We start from the raw sequence: 15,810 nt of genomic DNA, 5'->3' as shown, positions 1-15,810 counted from the left end.
GAGGGTGGTTAAGATGTATCGCTACCAACTCACCATTCGGGGCGTATTGAGTGCAACATCCAGGTACTGACACCCAGAGCATTTGCCTTACTTCTCAGTATGAATGCGCTTATGCCTCAAAATGCGTGTTATGTGAAAGTGCGCGAATCAAACACAGAGTCTGCTCTGCAACACCAGTGGAAACCTGCAGGGGGCAATGTTGTTCTGTAGACAGACACGCGCGCACACACACACACACACACACACTGCAGTCTTTCCTAACTCATCGCAGTTACATCACAGTCGGTAGGCGGCGCTCATTCACACACGATGTCATCGTCTGCATCTAATTCTTCGTCTTGTTTATGTCAGACCAGTGATCAATAGAGTCGTTATTTTTCGCCAATTTTCTTTCCAGCCTCTAGAGGACGCTAGGGAACGGTGGATGTAATTGGGGAGAGGATTCAGTCTTCATCTTTTTTTGGGACACATTTTGTTCACTGAAGCGGCGGCCATGTTGCTGCTCCACTTTTATTTTGCTTGGCTTCTTTCCAACACCCCCCCCTCCCCCCTTCGAATCCAACAGCCCCACCATCCCCCAGAGTGCTGTTATCATCAACATGCAGCCCCCCCATTCCTGGCAGTTCATTCACAGGCTAACGTGGCTTCCTGCTGGGAGGGGGTATGGCGCTGTCACGGTTAAAAATATTAGGAAACATCACACTGACAGCGGACACGCTGACCTTGTGACCTTTCTCTTGACGATGTGACGTAGCATGCAGGCCGGCTCACTGTCTTAGCGTTCCTTAACACACCTCCCTTGTCCTCTTCATTTATCAAACATGGTAGTAGTGGTCATGTGACTGGCTGCCACCCAATCATAAATGATGCAGAAGATGGACTGGCTAAGCTGTTGCTGGGCGGATTAACCCCCAGAGGAGCTAACGTTGCAGTGGATTTTTTCTGCAGGATGAGGTTTTTCAAAATAAAGCTATCTTCCCTAACGACAGTGTAAACTTCCTGTTTGACTGGCATCCTCACACAAACGTTTACGTCATATACTCACTGCTAAGGCTGCAGGAGGATAAAGATGACGATGCCATAGTGATATTGTGTTCTGTCACAACTAATGAGCCAAGAGACAAGTGAGGCATTGTTTACACTTCAGTGATGTCACAGTGTACAAACAAAAGGCAATGGCAATGTAGAAAAAAAGACACAGGCTATTACATGGACGCAGTCGTCATGGTTACACTTCAAAGTCAAACATGTTTTCACGTTCAATGTTTTTGATGACATCATGGACAAATGTCAACATCCTGCAGTGTGACTCGGCCTCTTGTTTTTCCAAAGGAGGCGGAGCCACAACACAATCTAATGTGGATGTCTACTCGACTGATTGGCTGCTGCTATGATACAGTCACAAGTCTGCAGGGGGAGGGTCTTTACAAGGGGCCTACCCCACCCCTTCTAAGTCATGTTCAGTGGGCGGGGTCGGACAAATCCCATCGTCTGCTCCTCACTTCCCGTTTATCGTGGCGGCAAAAGTACGTGGATCAAGTGTCAAAGGTCATACACTGGCTGGTTGGCACCCACAATAAATAAAAGTGTAAACAATAATTTAAATAAAACAAAATCCTCAATAAATACCCTTTAAATGTGTGTGTGTGCGTGTGTGTTCTGATTATTTGTGACTTCACTAATTACACCTGACCCCGCCCCTCTTCCCACAAGCATGTCCAGTCTGCTGCACGCGCACGCACACACGCACGCACACACACACACACACACACACACACACACACACAATCTAATGGGTGGTTTTGTTGTGTGGACAAGTCAAAATTTCCACGTAAAAGACATTCGTCCCCACAGTAATGGTGGCACGTCAAGGGCTGTGCCACAACACACACACGCGCGCACGCACGCATGTACGCACACACACACACACACACACACACACACACACACACACACACACACACACACACACACACACACACACACACAGTGGTGTTGGTCCAGTAGTGGCTTTCCTTCCCTTCCTGTCCTAGAACCAATCAGAAGCTTCTTTGACTCATGTAAACGTTACTGTTTTGTTTTCTTTGAGTCCAATTAAGCTTTGATCTTTGATCTCGGCTTTGGTCCAAGTCCGGTCCTGCTCTGCTGGTCCCGGTCTTTCCATGGCACTGGTTGCTGGGCACAGTATTCACATCATGGCGGCTGACGTCCCGCCTGAAAAGGGCGGGGCAGGTCAAGTCGGCGCTGGAATGTTCCGAAAGGGGCGCCGCAGTCGAGATAGGTCAGGCAGTAAACACGTACAAGGTCTGCTGGCCAATCACTGACCAGCATAGTTGACCAGTGAGGGCTGCGGGAGGTGGTAGGGGGCATGTAAAATGGGCAGGGTTATACTGTAGACACAATCAGCAGGCGTGATTATCCATTGATCACTTGCTGGTTGGTGCTTATTTACACATGGCCAATGGTGAGGTTAGACTGATGCCCCACCCCGCCCCCCAAGGTGGCCCCAGACAAGGCAATTGGGTGCCAGCCCAGCGCTCAAGTGGCTCCATGATGGATTGGCAAATAAATAACACGTTGATTGATTGGTGCAGTTAAAAAAAAAGGCCCCGCCCCCAGGCCCAGTGTCCAATGGCCAGGTCTCCTCAGCTTCCTGACATCAAGTTGATGGCTTGTTCCAATTTGTGACGGAGTTTGTGTTTGCGACAGTAGGCATCGCGATCCAGGGCCGTCACAACCTGCACACGACAACACTGTGAGTTCAGGAAACTAAGCGCCCCCTGCTAGTTTAGAATGGCACTCACCTCTTCTTTGTACTTGTTGATGTAGAAGTAAAGCTCACTGAGCGCGCTCAGCGTATTAAACTCGCTGCCATGGAGACGGGACTGCTCCACCAGGTAAGCGTCCATGTCCTGGTCGCTGATGCTCGGCATTTTCGCAATGTCTCTGTAATACCTGTGAGACACACGACACACTAACGCTTAGCACCTTGTCAGGTCACACTTGAGTGCTTCTTACTGGTCATTTTGCATGCTAGCTACCACTTGTAATTGGTTATTAGGATATATTGGCAAGTTAGCATGTTAGCGGTCTTTGTAGCCATCCCATGTGGAAAGGGATTTGTTTTGGGATTGGGATTTCTTTTGTTTGAAACGTGATGGTAATGCATCAGACAGTGAAGCAGGGTTTAAGATCCTTTGCAAATTTGTACAAAATGAAACTTGTATGATTTGGGTACTTATCAGAACAATATATGTCCCAGGACATGTCCTGTTTTGCAGGTACAAAACTTTGCACAAGTGATGAAAAGGTACTGGTTTTCATTTGGCCATTAAATTGGGTGACACGAGGGCACTCTGCTGCGGCTTTTTGAGTTAGTGTTGCCAAAAAGCCGAAGAAAAAGCAAAACATATGCACAGACTTAATCCTCTGACGCTTGCTGAGTTGAAGTCTTATAAAATTGGGGATGTCATTCAAAACAGCGGTTAAAATTGCAAGTTATTGCGACTTGACAGGGCACATTTTTCCCCAAAATATTGGTTACATTCCAAAACTTAACTAGCATTAGACATCTGGTTTCTGTGGTGTTCTGTTTTTGGAATAATTTTAGTGCCAGTTTTTGAACATTCTTCCTTTGGAATTTGCGTCTTTGGTTAGAGATAGTATTAATACTATTAATTATTGATAGCACAATAACTTTCTATCCATACAGAGGTGGCACACTTTAAATGTATTGCGATGATATCGCATCTTTGAGTATAAATTGTGTATCTCATTGCTGGGCCGAGTTTGTGTTGGTTTTCGGTAATAAAAACTATGGCCACCCTAGCATATTATCCACTTCTCCACCCAGTGCTTGTAGTTTTCCATTATGCTACATTGTAAGTTAGTTATCCCTTGAAGATGCTTATTAGGCTATATTAGCATATTAGCGACCGATTAGCGACTCAGTTCTTGTAGTTTGCCATTAGACTATATTGGCAAGTTAGCATGTTAGCAACCCCTGTAGTCCATGAAAATGGTTATTAAGCATATTAGCAATTTAACATACCAACTACCACTCCACCCTGATACCACCTGGTAGTTCGCCACTAAGGGGCTATGCACACGGAAATATTTTCAGGTCAAAGTATTTTATCGTTTCAGCCTCTCATCCACACGGAAACGGCGTTCTGGGTACCCTGAAACAGTATTTTTTGAAAACGGCTTCCAGAGTGGGAAAATCTGAAAATGCCAGCATGTCGTTTTCAGATAGACGGGCGAACCAGTGTTTTTCCATAAACAATAATGTCACCCACCCCGTCGCCAACACATAACCAGAAGTGAGCTTTGACAACATGCCAAAATAATATCTGAATATTTTGACAAACATGACTCACCCCAATCGACATTCTCCTGATAATTGGTTTTTCTTTTTCTCCAAAATTAGCTGAAGTAATTAGACTTTGCCGTTAGTCTAGATGAGCCTTAGAAACCGGAAGACAACACACTTATGCGCATGCATTCTTTCTTCTTCTATAGTTTGGTGCGTCATTTGGTTCAGTCTGCGTGTCTATAGCGCCACACGTAAGTGTGCCTTGTGTGTTACATTGTTTCACCCAGTGATGCGTTCCCATCTGGATGCAACCATTTACTAACCCGGTACAGTGTGGATGCAAATTTTTTTCAACCCGCAAAAAAAAAAAAATCCCAGAAACATTCCAGTCGGGACAGGGTCTAGGTTATATTGGCTAGTTAGCATGTTAGCTACCCCTTTAATCATTGAAGATGCTTATTATGCAACAAGTATATTTGCGAGTTAGCATATTAGCTACCTCTCCACCCAGCTCTTGTAGTTGGGGATGTCCTTAGCGTAGAGCAGCTTGTTGGACGGGGAGTCTTTTCCAAGTCGGTGTTCGGATGTGGAACAGGAGTCCATGAAGGTCTGAGCGACAACCGACAAGCAGGCGTCCGTGATGCTACTTTTGTGGATGTCGAACACAAACTGCGGGTTCTTGATGACATTGACCCAGAACCTGAGAGGAAGGCTAGACATGCGGACAGGAGACACGTTTATAGCGCATACTGTCAAGGTGACACAGCTAGTGCATGAGTGGAGTCCTACCAATTGCTCTTCCAGGTGTGCCGCACGTCCGGGTCGCTGATCTGGCGTTTGTCGGCCTGCTCGTCCAGGAAGTCAAACATGTATTTGATGGCCAAAGGTAGAGCGGAGCCGCGGTGGGCCGTGCTGAAGACAGTCTCAAAAAGATCGTCCACAAACTTCTGTAGTGTCCCCTGATGGTACAAGGAGCAAAGCGCAGCGTGTCAGCCACAATCTCTTGAATGAGAATGTTTTGTGTGTGCGTGAGAGAGACCTTGGTGGCCAGCAGACGTGTCAGGTAGATTTCAGACACCATCTTGCTGCCTCGGTCTCCTTCTCGCTGGTCACTGTGCTCGTGGTTCTTGACTAGGTGCCACAGTTTTGTTCCTGAAACACACAAAGGCTTTAGGAGTTGAGTCTTCTTAAGACTGAACATTCAGAAAGGTCTGTAGGTCTTCTATAAAGCTCAGCCTCAACCTCAATGCCATAGGTGTGACCTGATGCTCAGACAGCGTTGCTCTCAGGTACTTTGGAACACAAAAGGTTCTCTGCCACGAGAAGGAGGCGATCCATGGAGAACACACATGCATACAAATGTATACACACACGCGTGCACACACACACACAAACACACACATTAGCACACTGTAAGCATAGCAAGATGGCGGCTACCTGTCTCCTGGTCTGGAGTGATCATGGGTGCTCTGGACCTCAAACTATCAGGACTGCTGGACGTGCGCAGTAACGACTCTGCAGCCACAAAAGCACAATGTTACTTACACACGTGTGCATGCTTTTGTGTGCGTGTGTGCGCGTGTGTGTGCACGTACCATATCTGCTTAACGATCTCGTGAAAGTGAAGCTGTTAGCGATGTTATATGCAGAAACCTGCTTCTGGACCAATGCCACCAAGGAGCCGTCTGTTACCTTGTAATACACATCAACATGTTCATCACTCGTCGTCCATAGCTGGAGGTGGATGTCAACGGTCACATGACAGGGCATACCTGATAGTGAGCCAGTGTGTTAAGCCTCTTCCAGTCGCTCTCGATCTTGGTGGTCACGTCTTCATCCTGCAGGATGATCCTGGTCAGTCGGCCTTGACGCCACTCTAAACGGACGCGCACACACACGTACGTTAGTGAATGTTAATAACATCAAAGACAAGTCTTTTTTTTCTTCAACTCATAAACAGAACAGATTGACAAAGTGTTGACCAGAAACTTTCAAATAAGAGTGCCGGTGCTCAGCTAGCTTGAACTGACACTGCTCTACATGCATTCATCACGACATGACTGATGACATTATAGAGGGACTTTTGAAGGGCACGTGTGAGGAGGAATTTACCGAGGTCCATGTCGTCGGCCTGCAGTCGCTGTGAGAAGGGAATTCCTTTGTAGACGGCGTCCAGCAGCTTGTCCTTGACCTGCGTCACCGTGTCGCAGTTCAGCACCTTGACTGGCACCTCTGTACCAGCCTCGCCCTCCGGAGGGATGCACATCAAGGTCTAAAGAAGATCGTGTCATCAGTGGACGGACTCTTGCATATGTGTGTGTCTGTCTGTAAGTGTGTGTGTGTGTGTGTGTGTATTACCAGCTGCTTGTAGTCAATCTGCTGCCTGATGAGTTTGTCCTCGCTCAAAGAGTAACGAGCTTCGCCCGTGATGGCGTCAATGGGACCCTTCTCCATCTGCTGCTTGATGGCGCAGTACAACATGAACAGAGGCTCCCCCGCACACTCCTGATGGGGGTAAGGGCACAGTAGGGGAGGGGTCATGCATGGCGTCCCTCTTTCTACCTTAATGAGTGTGAGCAGTCACCTTGAGGAATCGATACAAGAGGAAAGTGAACCAGTTGGTCAGCATCTTTTCAGCCACAGACTCTGTCCTGTGGAACACAAAGTCACAGGTCACAGGGGGTCAGTTCACATGAGACAGCTCAAGGTGAAAGATCGCTCACGGACCTCCTCAGCAGTAGTTTGGGATGATTCCGATTCTCCAAGTTCTTCTCAATCAGGTCGGCCAGCAGCTGCTTGAGCACCACCGTGGCATACTCCATGCGACCCTGACGCAAGCCACAGCCGTTAGCATACACCCCAATACTTAGCCGCCATTAGCAGACAGAAAGAAGTCGTACCTGCAGCGCGGCCATTAGCAGCGAAGCCACGTTCCCACGGTCGCGCATTGAGAAGGAGCGCTGAGCCTCCAGCGTGTGGATGAAGGTCAACAGGAACATTTTGTTGTTGAGGAGCTGACTGAAAAGTCGCAGAGCTTTCTCCACGTTGGCTCGAGACTGAACACACACACGCACACACTTCTTAAATCAATCCAAGAAGTTCTTCGGTCTTGTTCACACAGGAAGACCCAAAACCAGCTTGATCTGATCCAAACCACAAGCAGGTGCTTTAAAATGCAAATACATGTGAAACAGGTACTGACACCTATTGTTGCCATAGCAACCCATACTGACTGGTGTGGATTCTACGGCTGTGCATCTCCATCACTGAGGTCTTTTGGGTACGTATCCCCGCTCTTGATACCATTCACTCCCATAATGATGCGATACAATACGGTTTACACTAATTGTGATGTAATGATACCCTTCACTCCAGTGATGAGCGGTGAGGTGCATGGCTGATGAGGCACGGACTCCTTTGGAGTTTTTTCAAAATGTTATTAAAGGTCGTTCATGAAGAGGATAACAAGAAAAAGAAAATGATAATTCACTTCTGTTAAATATGTTTACACTATACAGAACTACTACTAATCGTTTAAATATGTAATTCGGAAAACGCTATTACTAAGATGGTCCATCATAGGGGCAAAACAAGTTCAGGAAACCATTGTCAGCGTTTGCTAGCCCTGTCACTGTCGTTGCACACGCTTCAGTGAGCAACATCAATCACAGTTTATACTATTATGTAAAACATTGTTGGATTTGGAATTATTCAATAAACACATAAATATATAAATATATAAATAAATAAATAAATAAACCGCCAAGTTTGCAAAACGTGTTATGATGAATGAAAACAAAAAGGATCCAGGAGAATCCACGCGCTATGATGAATCAAAGGCGGCCACAAATGTGCCACTGTACCGTGGTTCTTATGAAGACCAGAGAATAAATCCAGCAGAAATCCAGCAATGTCACAAGTGACCCTCAGTAAACCTTACGTACGGTACCGCCACAGGCGTACACGTTATATCCGCTGACATAATACATATAAAATATAAAACAAAGCATAAAATGCTGTGTTGTTCTCTTGGATATGAATAAAATCTATTCCTCTCAATTTCACAAGTGACCCTACATAAACCTTACGCAATGTACATAGCTCCACAGGTGTACACGTCATATGCGCTGACGTTATTCCGCTTCTTGTTTATGGCATGTCGCAACCAACGTTTAGGTGCATACCGCCACCTACTGTACCGGAATGTAGATGCGTTGTGCACATTCGCAGTGGGCCCAGTAGTGACAAGCTTCCATCATACAACACACACAAAGAACTGGATATGATGCCGCTTTCAAGTTAAGGCATAGTAGATGGATGGATGGATGGCAATGGATTTGGCTGTTAAGGCAAGGAAACACGGCTGCTTTGCGTAGGACTACTGCCATTGAAGGACACAGCTCACAGAAAGAGAGACAGGACGTTTTCACGGAATTAGGACGCTGTTCAATTCTGACACGGATTCAGCAAGGGCTGGATTGTTCACCCATTAATAGGGAATGTGAGCTGGGATTAGACCGTCGTGAGACAGGTTAGTTTCACCCTATTGATGTGTTCTGTTGTATGAAAAGTTTTAAAAAATCGTTCCGTGTAACGTCGTTCTGTGCACTCATCTCATTTGACATTTTTCTGAGGTGTAACATTTGAGTGTAGTTGGTGTGTGATAAGTTCAATGTTGTTTGTAAAATGACACTGAGTCAGACTGTTATATTGAGTAATGACCTCCTGCAATTTCTAATAGGTTGACAAGCTCGTGAGTTTATTCACAGCTCATGATTGGCTCCTGTCAAATGAGCTGTCTGCTCCTCACGGACCTGTGCGCACCACAATATGCCACTTTATGACGTGGATATATGTGCGGCATATACACCGGTGCAGCTTATATAAGAAAAAATCTGTTTTTTCCTCTAAATTTAGTGGGTGCGGCTTATACACCAGAAATTACGGGCTTTATTTTTATAAAACTGAAAACCATTTGTGGTCTTACCTTTATGTGTATACAAAGTACATGTGCCTATCCCCCAGGAAAACTTGTTGCTTTGTCGTTAAAGTCTCATCACCTTCTGTTTTGCCTGAAGGTCCTTTGGAGAAGTTTTTGAGCGTGGATAAAAATCCACCATTTTAGCAGTGAGATTCATTCATTCTTTCAGCAAAGCATAAAAATAGCTTTATTGCATTTGACTTGTTGCAGACTCCAGCTGACACATTGATGCTGGCATTGGTTTGTGTATTTGTTTACAGCACCATGCTGGCAGGCCAAGCAGCAGCTAAAATGAATGGCAACAGCGTCATCTTCAAGCCTTCTGAATTTCCTGTGCATTTTAATCACCCGGGTATTGAGCTATACGAAACAAAACTTAATAGGTTGGTTGAACATAACCAACCCATATACCGCACGTCACTGCTTCACTCATTTATGATACAATATGATGTTACTTTGTAGACCAACATACAGTATTTGGTTTTTATGCTTCATAAAATTTGTTTTCTACCGCAGGTACCGCAGTGATGCCCTGGTCCAGATCTGGGAGGAGATCCCCCAGCACACCATCCGTAGTCTCATTAGGAGCCTGCCCCGACGTTGTCAGGCATGCGTACAAGCACGTGGGGGGCCACACAAACTACTGAGAATCATTTTGAGTTGCTACAATGATATTTTAGCAAAATGAACCAGTGTGCTGCATAATTTTTTCACTTTCATTTTTGGGGTGTCTTTGATTTCCCCCCTCTATAGGGTGATCATTTTCATTTCTATCAAATGATGTGTCATCATTTTGTTACTAATACATCACCCACTTATTATCAGGAAAGATATTCAAGATCATTTTTCCCCCAGTTTAGATCTGATGTGTTTTCGAAGTGTTCCTTTAATTTTTTTGAGCAGTGTACATATTTCCATGGTGTAAATTCCAGCATAATGTTAAATATTTTGGAAATATTAAAAAAATACAGCAATTAATCTGTGACGTAACTTCACCCGTGTTTTGACTTTTCTTTGCATAAAGTACTTTAATGTACTGTAGGTACTGTAATGTAATACTCAATATATGAGGAGGACAGTTAACTCTTTGCATCCGCGCTTAAATGAAAATTGTAACTAATGTTATTTGAATCTAGAATGTGGAATCGATTAAATAAAATCTTTCATCTAAAAATGAAAATGTCTGCCTTGATATTCGACCACTTTTTTTATTTTGCCACAGTAAGTCAAGTTCCACACACGCTGATGATAGCGGACGTGTTGTCACTCAATGATCTTTCTTTTTATTCGTTATGTCACTGCTGTGTCTTCCAAATAGTCTACATTTTCGAGTATTTGCACCTCTCACCAGCCGTGTTCAGAATGACAGCGGTCATTGTAACAATGCAATCAAGGGTGTTTTAATACGGATGCCGCATTCATGAGTCACTTTGCATTGATCTTCTATGGTGAAGTGGCGGTGAAGAGAGGGCGTGACGTGAGGCGGAGTTGCGCATGCACTTTTATACCCAAGGTGAGATCTATAAACCACAAATTGTGTGAATGTGTGCATACGCCATTTTTTGTAAGTCTGAATATATTCGTCTGTATGGACATTTTGGATTTCTGGCATATGGAGACTTTTAGTCAGAATTCCATGCACACTTAATTCAAATAATTCAGACCAAAACAAACACCAGAAAAAGATTATAAATTAATTTGTATTGTATTGAGTGAAATATGTATTTGATCTCTTACCAACCAGCAAGCATTTTGACCCTCACAGTCCGGTTATGTCCCTTAGTCTGCCCTTTTAGGAAAGTACTCCTAATCTCAACTTGTTATGAGGTGAAAAGACACCCAACACAGAAACAGTCTTTTCCATTCAATTCTCTCCACCACCATAGGCCAAGATCAAAGAACTGTTAAAGGACCACTATGGCCCAAGACCATCAGCAAGACATTTGATGAGAAAGAGACCACTATTATTATATTTCAGAAACTTACAAAATCAGCAGGTGATCAAATTTGTATTTTCCCAACTGTATGTACGTTTGTGTGTGTGTGTGTGTGTATGTGTGTGTGTGTGTGTGTGCGTGCGCGCGTGAGACATACGTCCAGCTCCTTGAGTACGGGATGTTCTTCTATTCCAGGGAACATGACTCTCATGGTGTAAGTGCGATATTCCAAGAAGGGAATCTTGACTCCGTCCATGTCATTGGTCAGCTCTTGAATGTCAGTCTGCAGCTCTGCAAATGCTACACAACAAACACACACGAATGAATACAAATACACACGGACACACACAGTGATGATTGTGTGTTGATGTGCGCACCCTCCTTGCACTCTAGTGCCACCCTGCTTTCAAGGTTGTCCATCTGCAGCTGGAGACGTTTCAGCGTGCGGTCAGCGTCGCGGGTCTTCCTCTTGTAGGCAATGAGCACAGCGATGATGGCCACCAGCAGCACGCCACCGCCCACTCCGATGCCGATGATGGCGGGCAATGTGAGAGCGCTGTCCGAATAAATGTGCAGTGTTCCTGGGGAGAATTCCAGACCTCCCACCAGGATCTACGAAACCACAGCTAGAGGTCAGAGGCAACCCTATATTTGCAGTTTAATGTTGTCTAACAGCAAGCGAAGTGGTGGGGCTAACTCACCACCACGCGTTGCTCCCCCGTCAGTTCCGGCGAATCACAGAGCAGCTGATGTTCCGAAACCGTCAACAAGCATGGAGACTCTCCAATCAGGACTGTGTAGTTAAGACGGCTGTTGCCCGGGGCAGGTGGGACCAGGTTCTTTCCCTGCATAAGCACACAGTTCAAAGGTGTCCTGCTTCCCGGTCCAACCGTCCTCAGCTGTTTCTCACCTTGAGGATGATGGGTGAACCTGGTTTGACCTCCAAAATCCCAGAGGTCCCCAGGGGGTCAAAGATAGGGTTGGGGTAATGTGTGAAGGGGGTGGAGTTAAGCACCAGCAGAGAAGACACCTGCTGGCAAACAGTTTTGTCAGTAAAGACAAAAATATCAATAAAACGTACTAAAACATCACCTGATCCAAGATGAAGCCAAACTCGTCAGCACGCAGGCCCCCCTCTGGTGGCTTTGTTTTGCCGAAGACCAGTCCAGGAGCCAAACACGTCATGGCGCTGTCATTGACCACAGTGCAGAACTGCTCGACAGGAAGAAGACCAACTTAGGATGGTAGGTCAGAGGTTATGATTGCTGCTGCCATTTGCTCAGCATTTGAAATATTAACAACATACTAAAGTGGCTTGTTGCTGGGCCAGCATTTAGAAACCATCAACATGCTAAGGTGTCTATCTATTAGTCATAAATATGTCATAAATGTGATGTCTTAAGACATGTGATGTCATAAACATGTTATGTCATGTTATGTAAATGTGGTGTCAGAAATGTGGTTCATACACGTGATGTCACAAACGTGGCATCATAAACCATATGACTACATAAACATGTCATAAATGTGATGCCATAAAATATGTGATGTCAAACATGATCTTATAAATGTGGCATCATAAACGTGATGTCATAAATATGTGATATCATAAGCATGTGATGCTCTTACATTGTTGGTCTCCACGCCACCATATTTCGCTCTGATTTTGGGCTCCTGTATGGTGAGCAGGTTGGTTCCTGTAACAGTGATCACCGTGCTGCCACTGTACACACACACACACACACACACACACACACACACAGTTGGGAGGGTGCTCTGATTGGTGGACAGTGAAAGTGGGCTGTGGCCTACTTGAGGATGGTCCAGTTAGGTTCGATGGCAGTGATGGTGGGGTCCTCCGTGTACATGTATTTGGTCTCAGAGCTGGTCACTTCCGCCTTGTCAATCATCAGGCGGATGGGGGCAGGTCCTACACCGGATGGGGAGGCAGGAGTGATGCAGACTACTTCTCGATTGGTGCGTCTGGACAAGGAAGAAGAAGAGCAATCTTCTACTTTCACTGTGACAAATTAATCTCATGTGCAGACATATCTGTGGACTGACTTGACAAAGAGACACTCGTCTTTGTCGATGAAGACGGACACACTGCTGCCGGCGTCCAGGTTTCGACCCTTCACTGTCAGTCTGGTTCCCCCGGAAACTGGACCTCTCTCTGGACCTACACTGCTGAAACTGGGACTCTGTGTGAACACATCAAGAGTGTCCTTTGGTACTTCGGACATCAAGCAAGAAAAACACAAAGAAAGTCAATTCTCACCACAAAGGCATACGTCTGAGTGGACATGGTGCGGTACTCGGCACTGCACACGCCGATACACAGCTCCACAGAACCGCCTGGAGAGTGAGGCAGCAATGCCTCCGCCATGTCACACACCACCCTGCACGCACACACAATCAAATAACATCTTCCAAAAGAGCAGGAACACACCAAGACAAGATGTCATTGACTGTCATATGTGAGCCTCCCAACCATCAGAGGACAGCACAATGCCAAGTCAAGACAACATTATGAGCTAACTAAGGGCTAATCTGCATTTATGTAGCATGTCCTACTGAGACCTCCAGGTAGATCTTGGACATAGTGGAGGGACTTAAGCCAGGAGGAACAAAAGAAAAATCATGACATGGTAGAAAGCAGACACACTAACCTCTCGGCGCTGACATACAACAATGGGACAGGGTTACAGCGTACGCCAGCCACTTGAACATGCGTAATCTCCTTCACCTGCAGGCCCAGGTTCTCCCCCTCAATGGTCACGAGGGTACCTCCCTCGCGAGGGCCCGTCAGTGGGGAAATCTGTGGGACGCCATGTGAAAAGGTGAGCAAAGGGGAGGGGGTGTTGGCCTATGAGGCTCCTACCTTGGTGATGCGCGGGTGGCTACAGCGCACGTTGTGGCGTCCGTGATGCATCCAGCTGTGCTCAGGCGCGGCGCAGTGCTGACGCAGCACGCACTTCCTATTCTCGCCACACCAGCCGCATTCGAAGGAGGGTGGGGCTTTTAGGCACTGACCGCAGCTGGAGCGCTGCGCCTCGCACTTGTACAATAACGCTAAACACACAACACAACGCCAGTGACACAACAATCCGCATACTGGCCAAAGTGCTTTACCTTTCATGGACGCCGGCTTGTCAATCAAGAAGTCCCCATCCCAGACGATGTTGAAGTCCACTGGAAGGTCAGCGGCCTCTGTGCCCTCATACCAGTACTGGAGCACACACAAAGACATGCAAAAATGACTCCAACAAATGTCGTCACGATGACCTCTATTATCCCATGTGTGCAAGAGGGAAAATTCGAGCAGCTGCACAGATTCTGGCTGGGTGATTGAAGTTTGCTACTTACTAATCTAATTCTATTCCAACTGCCACTGTCACGTTTTTTTCATTTTCTTTCTTTCTTATTTGCTGGCCAATATTATAAACCTACAAGATTTTTATTGGCTTTCTTGGCACTGCAACATTTATTCATCTGAAATTGGCAAAATTGGTTCATTGATGATTAGCAATCAGCCAGTTATCTGATTGCTTCAATTGCTAGGTAAAGTGTGTGTGCATCTGCAAAGCCTGCCTTCCTCATGTACAACAAATGGTCCACGTAAGTTTGAACAAGGCGGCAGAAGCCGTTGTCTGTATGTTCTGACAGTATGTTTGAACTACTGTATGTGACTATTTAATAGAAAATACCGACTGTAGCGTCTACAAGACACTATAAAAAAACTAAACAAAACAGGTTGCTGTCGGCCACAACCATGCCACAAGGGTGAGCAAGTACATAGCAGGCAGAATAACAGAAAAATTTAGCCAATGTAACAGTCAATCGCGCCCGCCCACACATGCACACACACAAACTGGAAAACTCCATGTTGCATGATTTTCATACAGCCCCCCCAAAAATGGCATCATGGCAAAGTCTGTCTACTTTGTAAATGAATCCCATAAACCCGCCTTCATTCACAGCCTCCCCGCGGTGGGCGTGTCAGGAGTCTGAATGAGAGAACACTCGTAAGGGAAATGTGCTTAAATCCAAGAGCATAGTAAAAAAAAGAAAAAGGGCAAACATGGAGAATAGGGCCCCTATGTGTCTGAATGTCCTCATTGTCTGCCTAAATGTCCAGACAACCTAGATCACGGGTCAGCAACTCGTGGCTCCGCAGCCACAAGCGGCTCTTAAGCCGCATTGTTGCAGATCCCTGCGCCAAGCTCTGTAACACCGAAGTGAAGGAAATGTGCATTTTCATAAAGACTTTGAAATATCCGACTCACCGTAAGTCTGTGAATGCATCTAGACTGCGTTCTTACTGCTGTTTGTATGAGCAAGGGAAAGGAGAGGGGTCCCAGTGCGTGCAGCGAAAGATATCTTACTATCACCACGATAAACAAAAGAAAAATCTCGGTATTAACTACATTATTCAGCAATGTTGCAATTTTGCAACGTTGGCGCTAAAAGTCCTGTATTGGCTTTCAATGTAGGTAAAAAAACGATACCGATGATGGCCAATATCACATTTTTATGCCAATATTGGGCCGATGATTATCGGCGGCCGATATTATTGG

General features: G+C 45.7%; 1 protein-coding gene across 1 annotated transcript in view; it reads right to left on the bottom strand.

The window, feature by feature from the left end:
- Positions 1-1,122: 1,122 nt before the first annotated feature.
- Positions 1,123-15,810, bottom strand: part of plxna3 (plexin A3) — a 52,849-nt gene continuing 38,161 nt past the window's right edge. The window contains exons 14-38 of the mRNA XM_054770090.1: positions 14,366-14,462; positions 14,115-14,305; positions 13,903-14,051; positions 13,512-13,632; positions 13,298-13,434; positions 13,046-13,216; positions 12,863-12,956; positions 12,326-12,445; positions 12,144-12,263; positions 11,935-12,078; positions 11,611-11,845; positions 11,391-11,533; positions 7,216-7,371; positions 7,043-7,143; positions 6,900-6,966; positions 6,674-6,820; positions 6,428-6,587; positions 6,088-6,191; positions 5,911-6,007; positions 5,753-5,830; positions 5,355-5,467; positions 5,105-5,274; positions 4,815-5,027; positions 2,805-2,955; positions 1,123-2,738 (exon numbers count right to left, since the gene is read on the bottom strand). Coding sequence (XP_054626065.1) covers positions 2,646-2,738; positions 2,805-2,955; positions 4,815-5,027; positions 5,105-5,274; positions 5,355-5,467; positions 5,753-5,830; positions 5,911-6,007; positions 6,088-6,191; positions 6,428-6,587; positions 6,674-6,820; positions 6,900-6,966; positions 7,043-7,143; positions 7,216-7,371; positions 11,391-11,533; positions 11,611-11,845; positions 11,935-12,078; positions 12,144-12,263; positions 12,326-12,445; positions 12,863-12,956; positions 13,046-13,216; positions 13,298-13,434; positions 13,512-13,632; positions 13,903-14,051; positions 14,115-14,305; positions 14,366-14,462 — 3,372 coding nt within the window. The 3' untranslated portion in view covers positions 1,123-2,645. The remainder of the gene's footprint in view (positions 2,739-2,804; positions 2,956-4,814; positions 5,028-5,104; positions 5,275-5,354; positions 5,468-5,752; positions 5,831-5,910; positions 6,008-6,087; positions 6,192-6,427; positions 6,588-6,673; positions 6,821-6,899; positions 6,967-7,042; positions 7,144-7,215; positions 7,372-11,390; positions 11,534-11,610; positions 11,846-11,934; positions 12,079-12,143; positions 12,264-12,325; positions 12,446-12,862; positions 12,957-13,045; positions 13,217-13,297; positions 13,435-13,511; positions 13,633-13,902; positions 14,052-14,114; positions 14,306-14,365; positions 14,463-15,810) is intronic.

The sequence above is a fragment of the Dunckerocampus dactyliophorus genome, chromosome 1, assembly GCF_027744805.1.
Source record: "Dunckerocampus dactyliophorus isolate RoL2022-P2 chromosome 1, RoL_Ddac_1.1, whole genome shotgun sequence".
Lineage (NCBI taxonomy): Eukaryota > Metazoa > Chordata > Actinopteri > Syngnathiformes > Syngnathidae > Dunckerocampus > Dunckerocampus dactyliophorus.
This window is presented reverse-complemented; position numbering and strand designations above follow the sequence as displayed.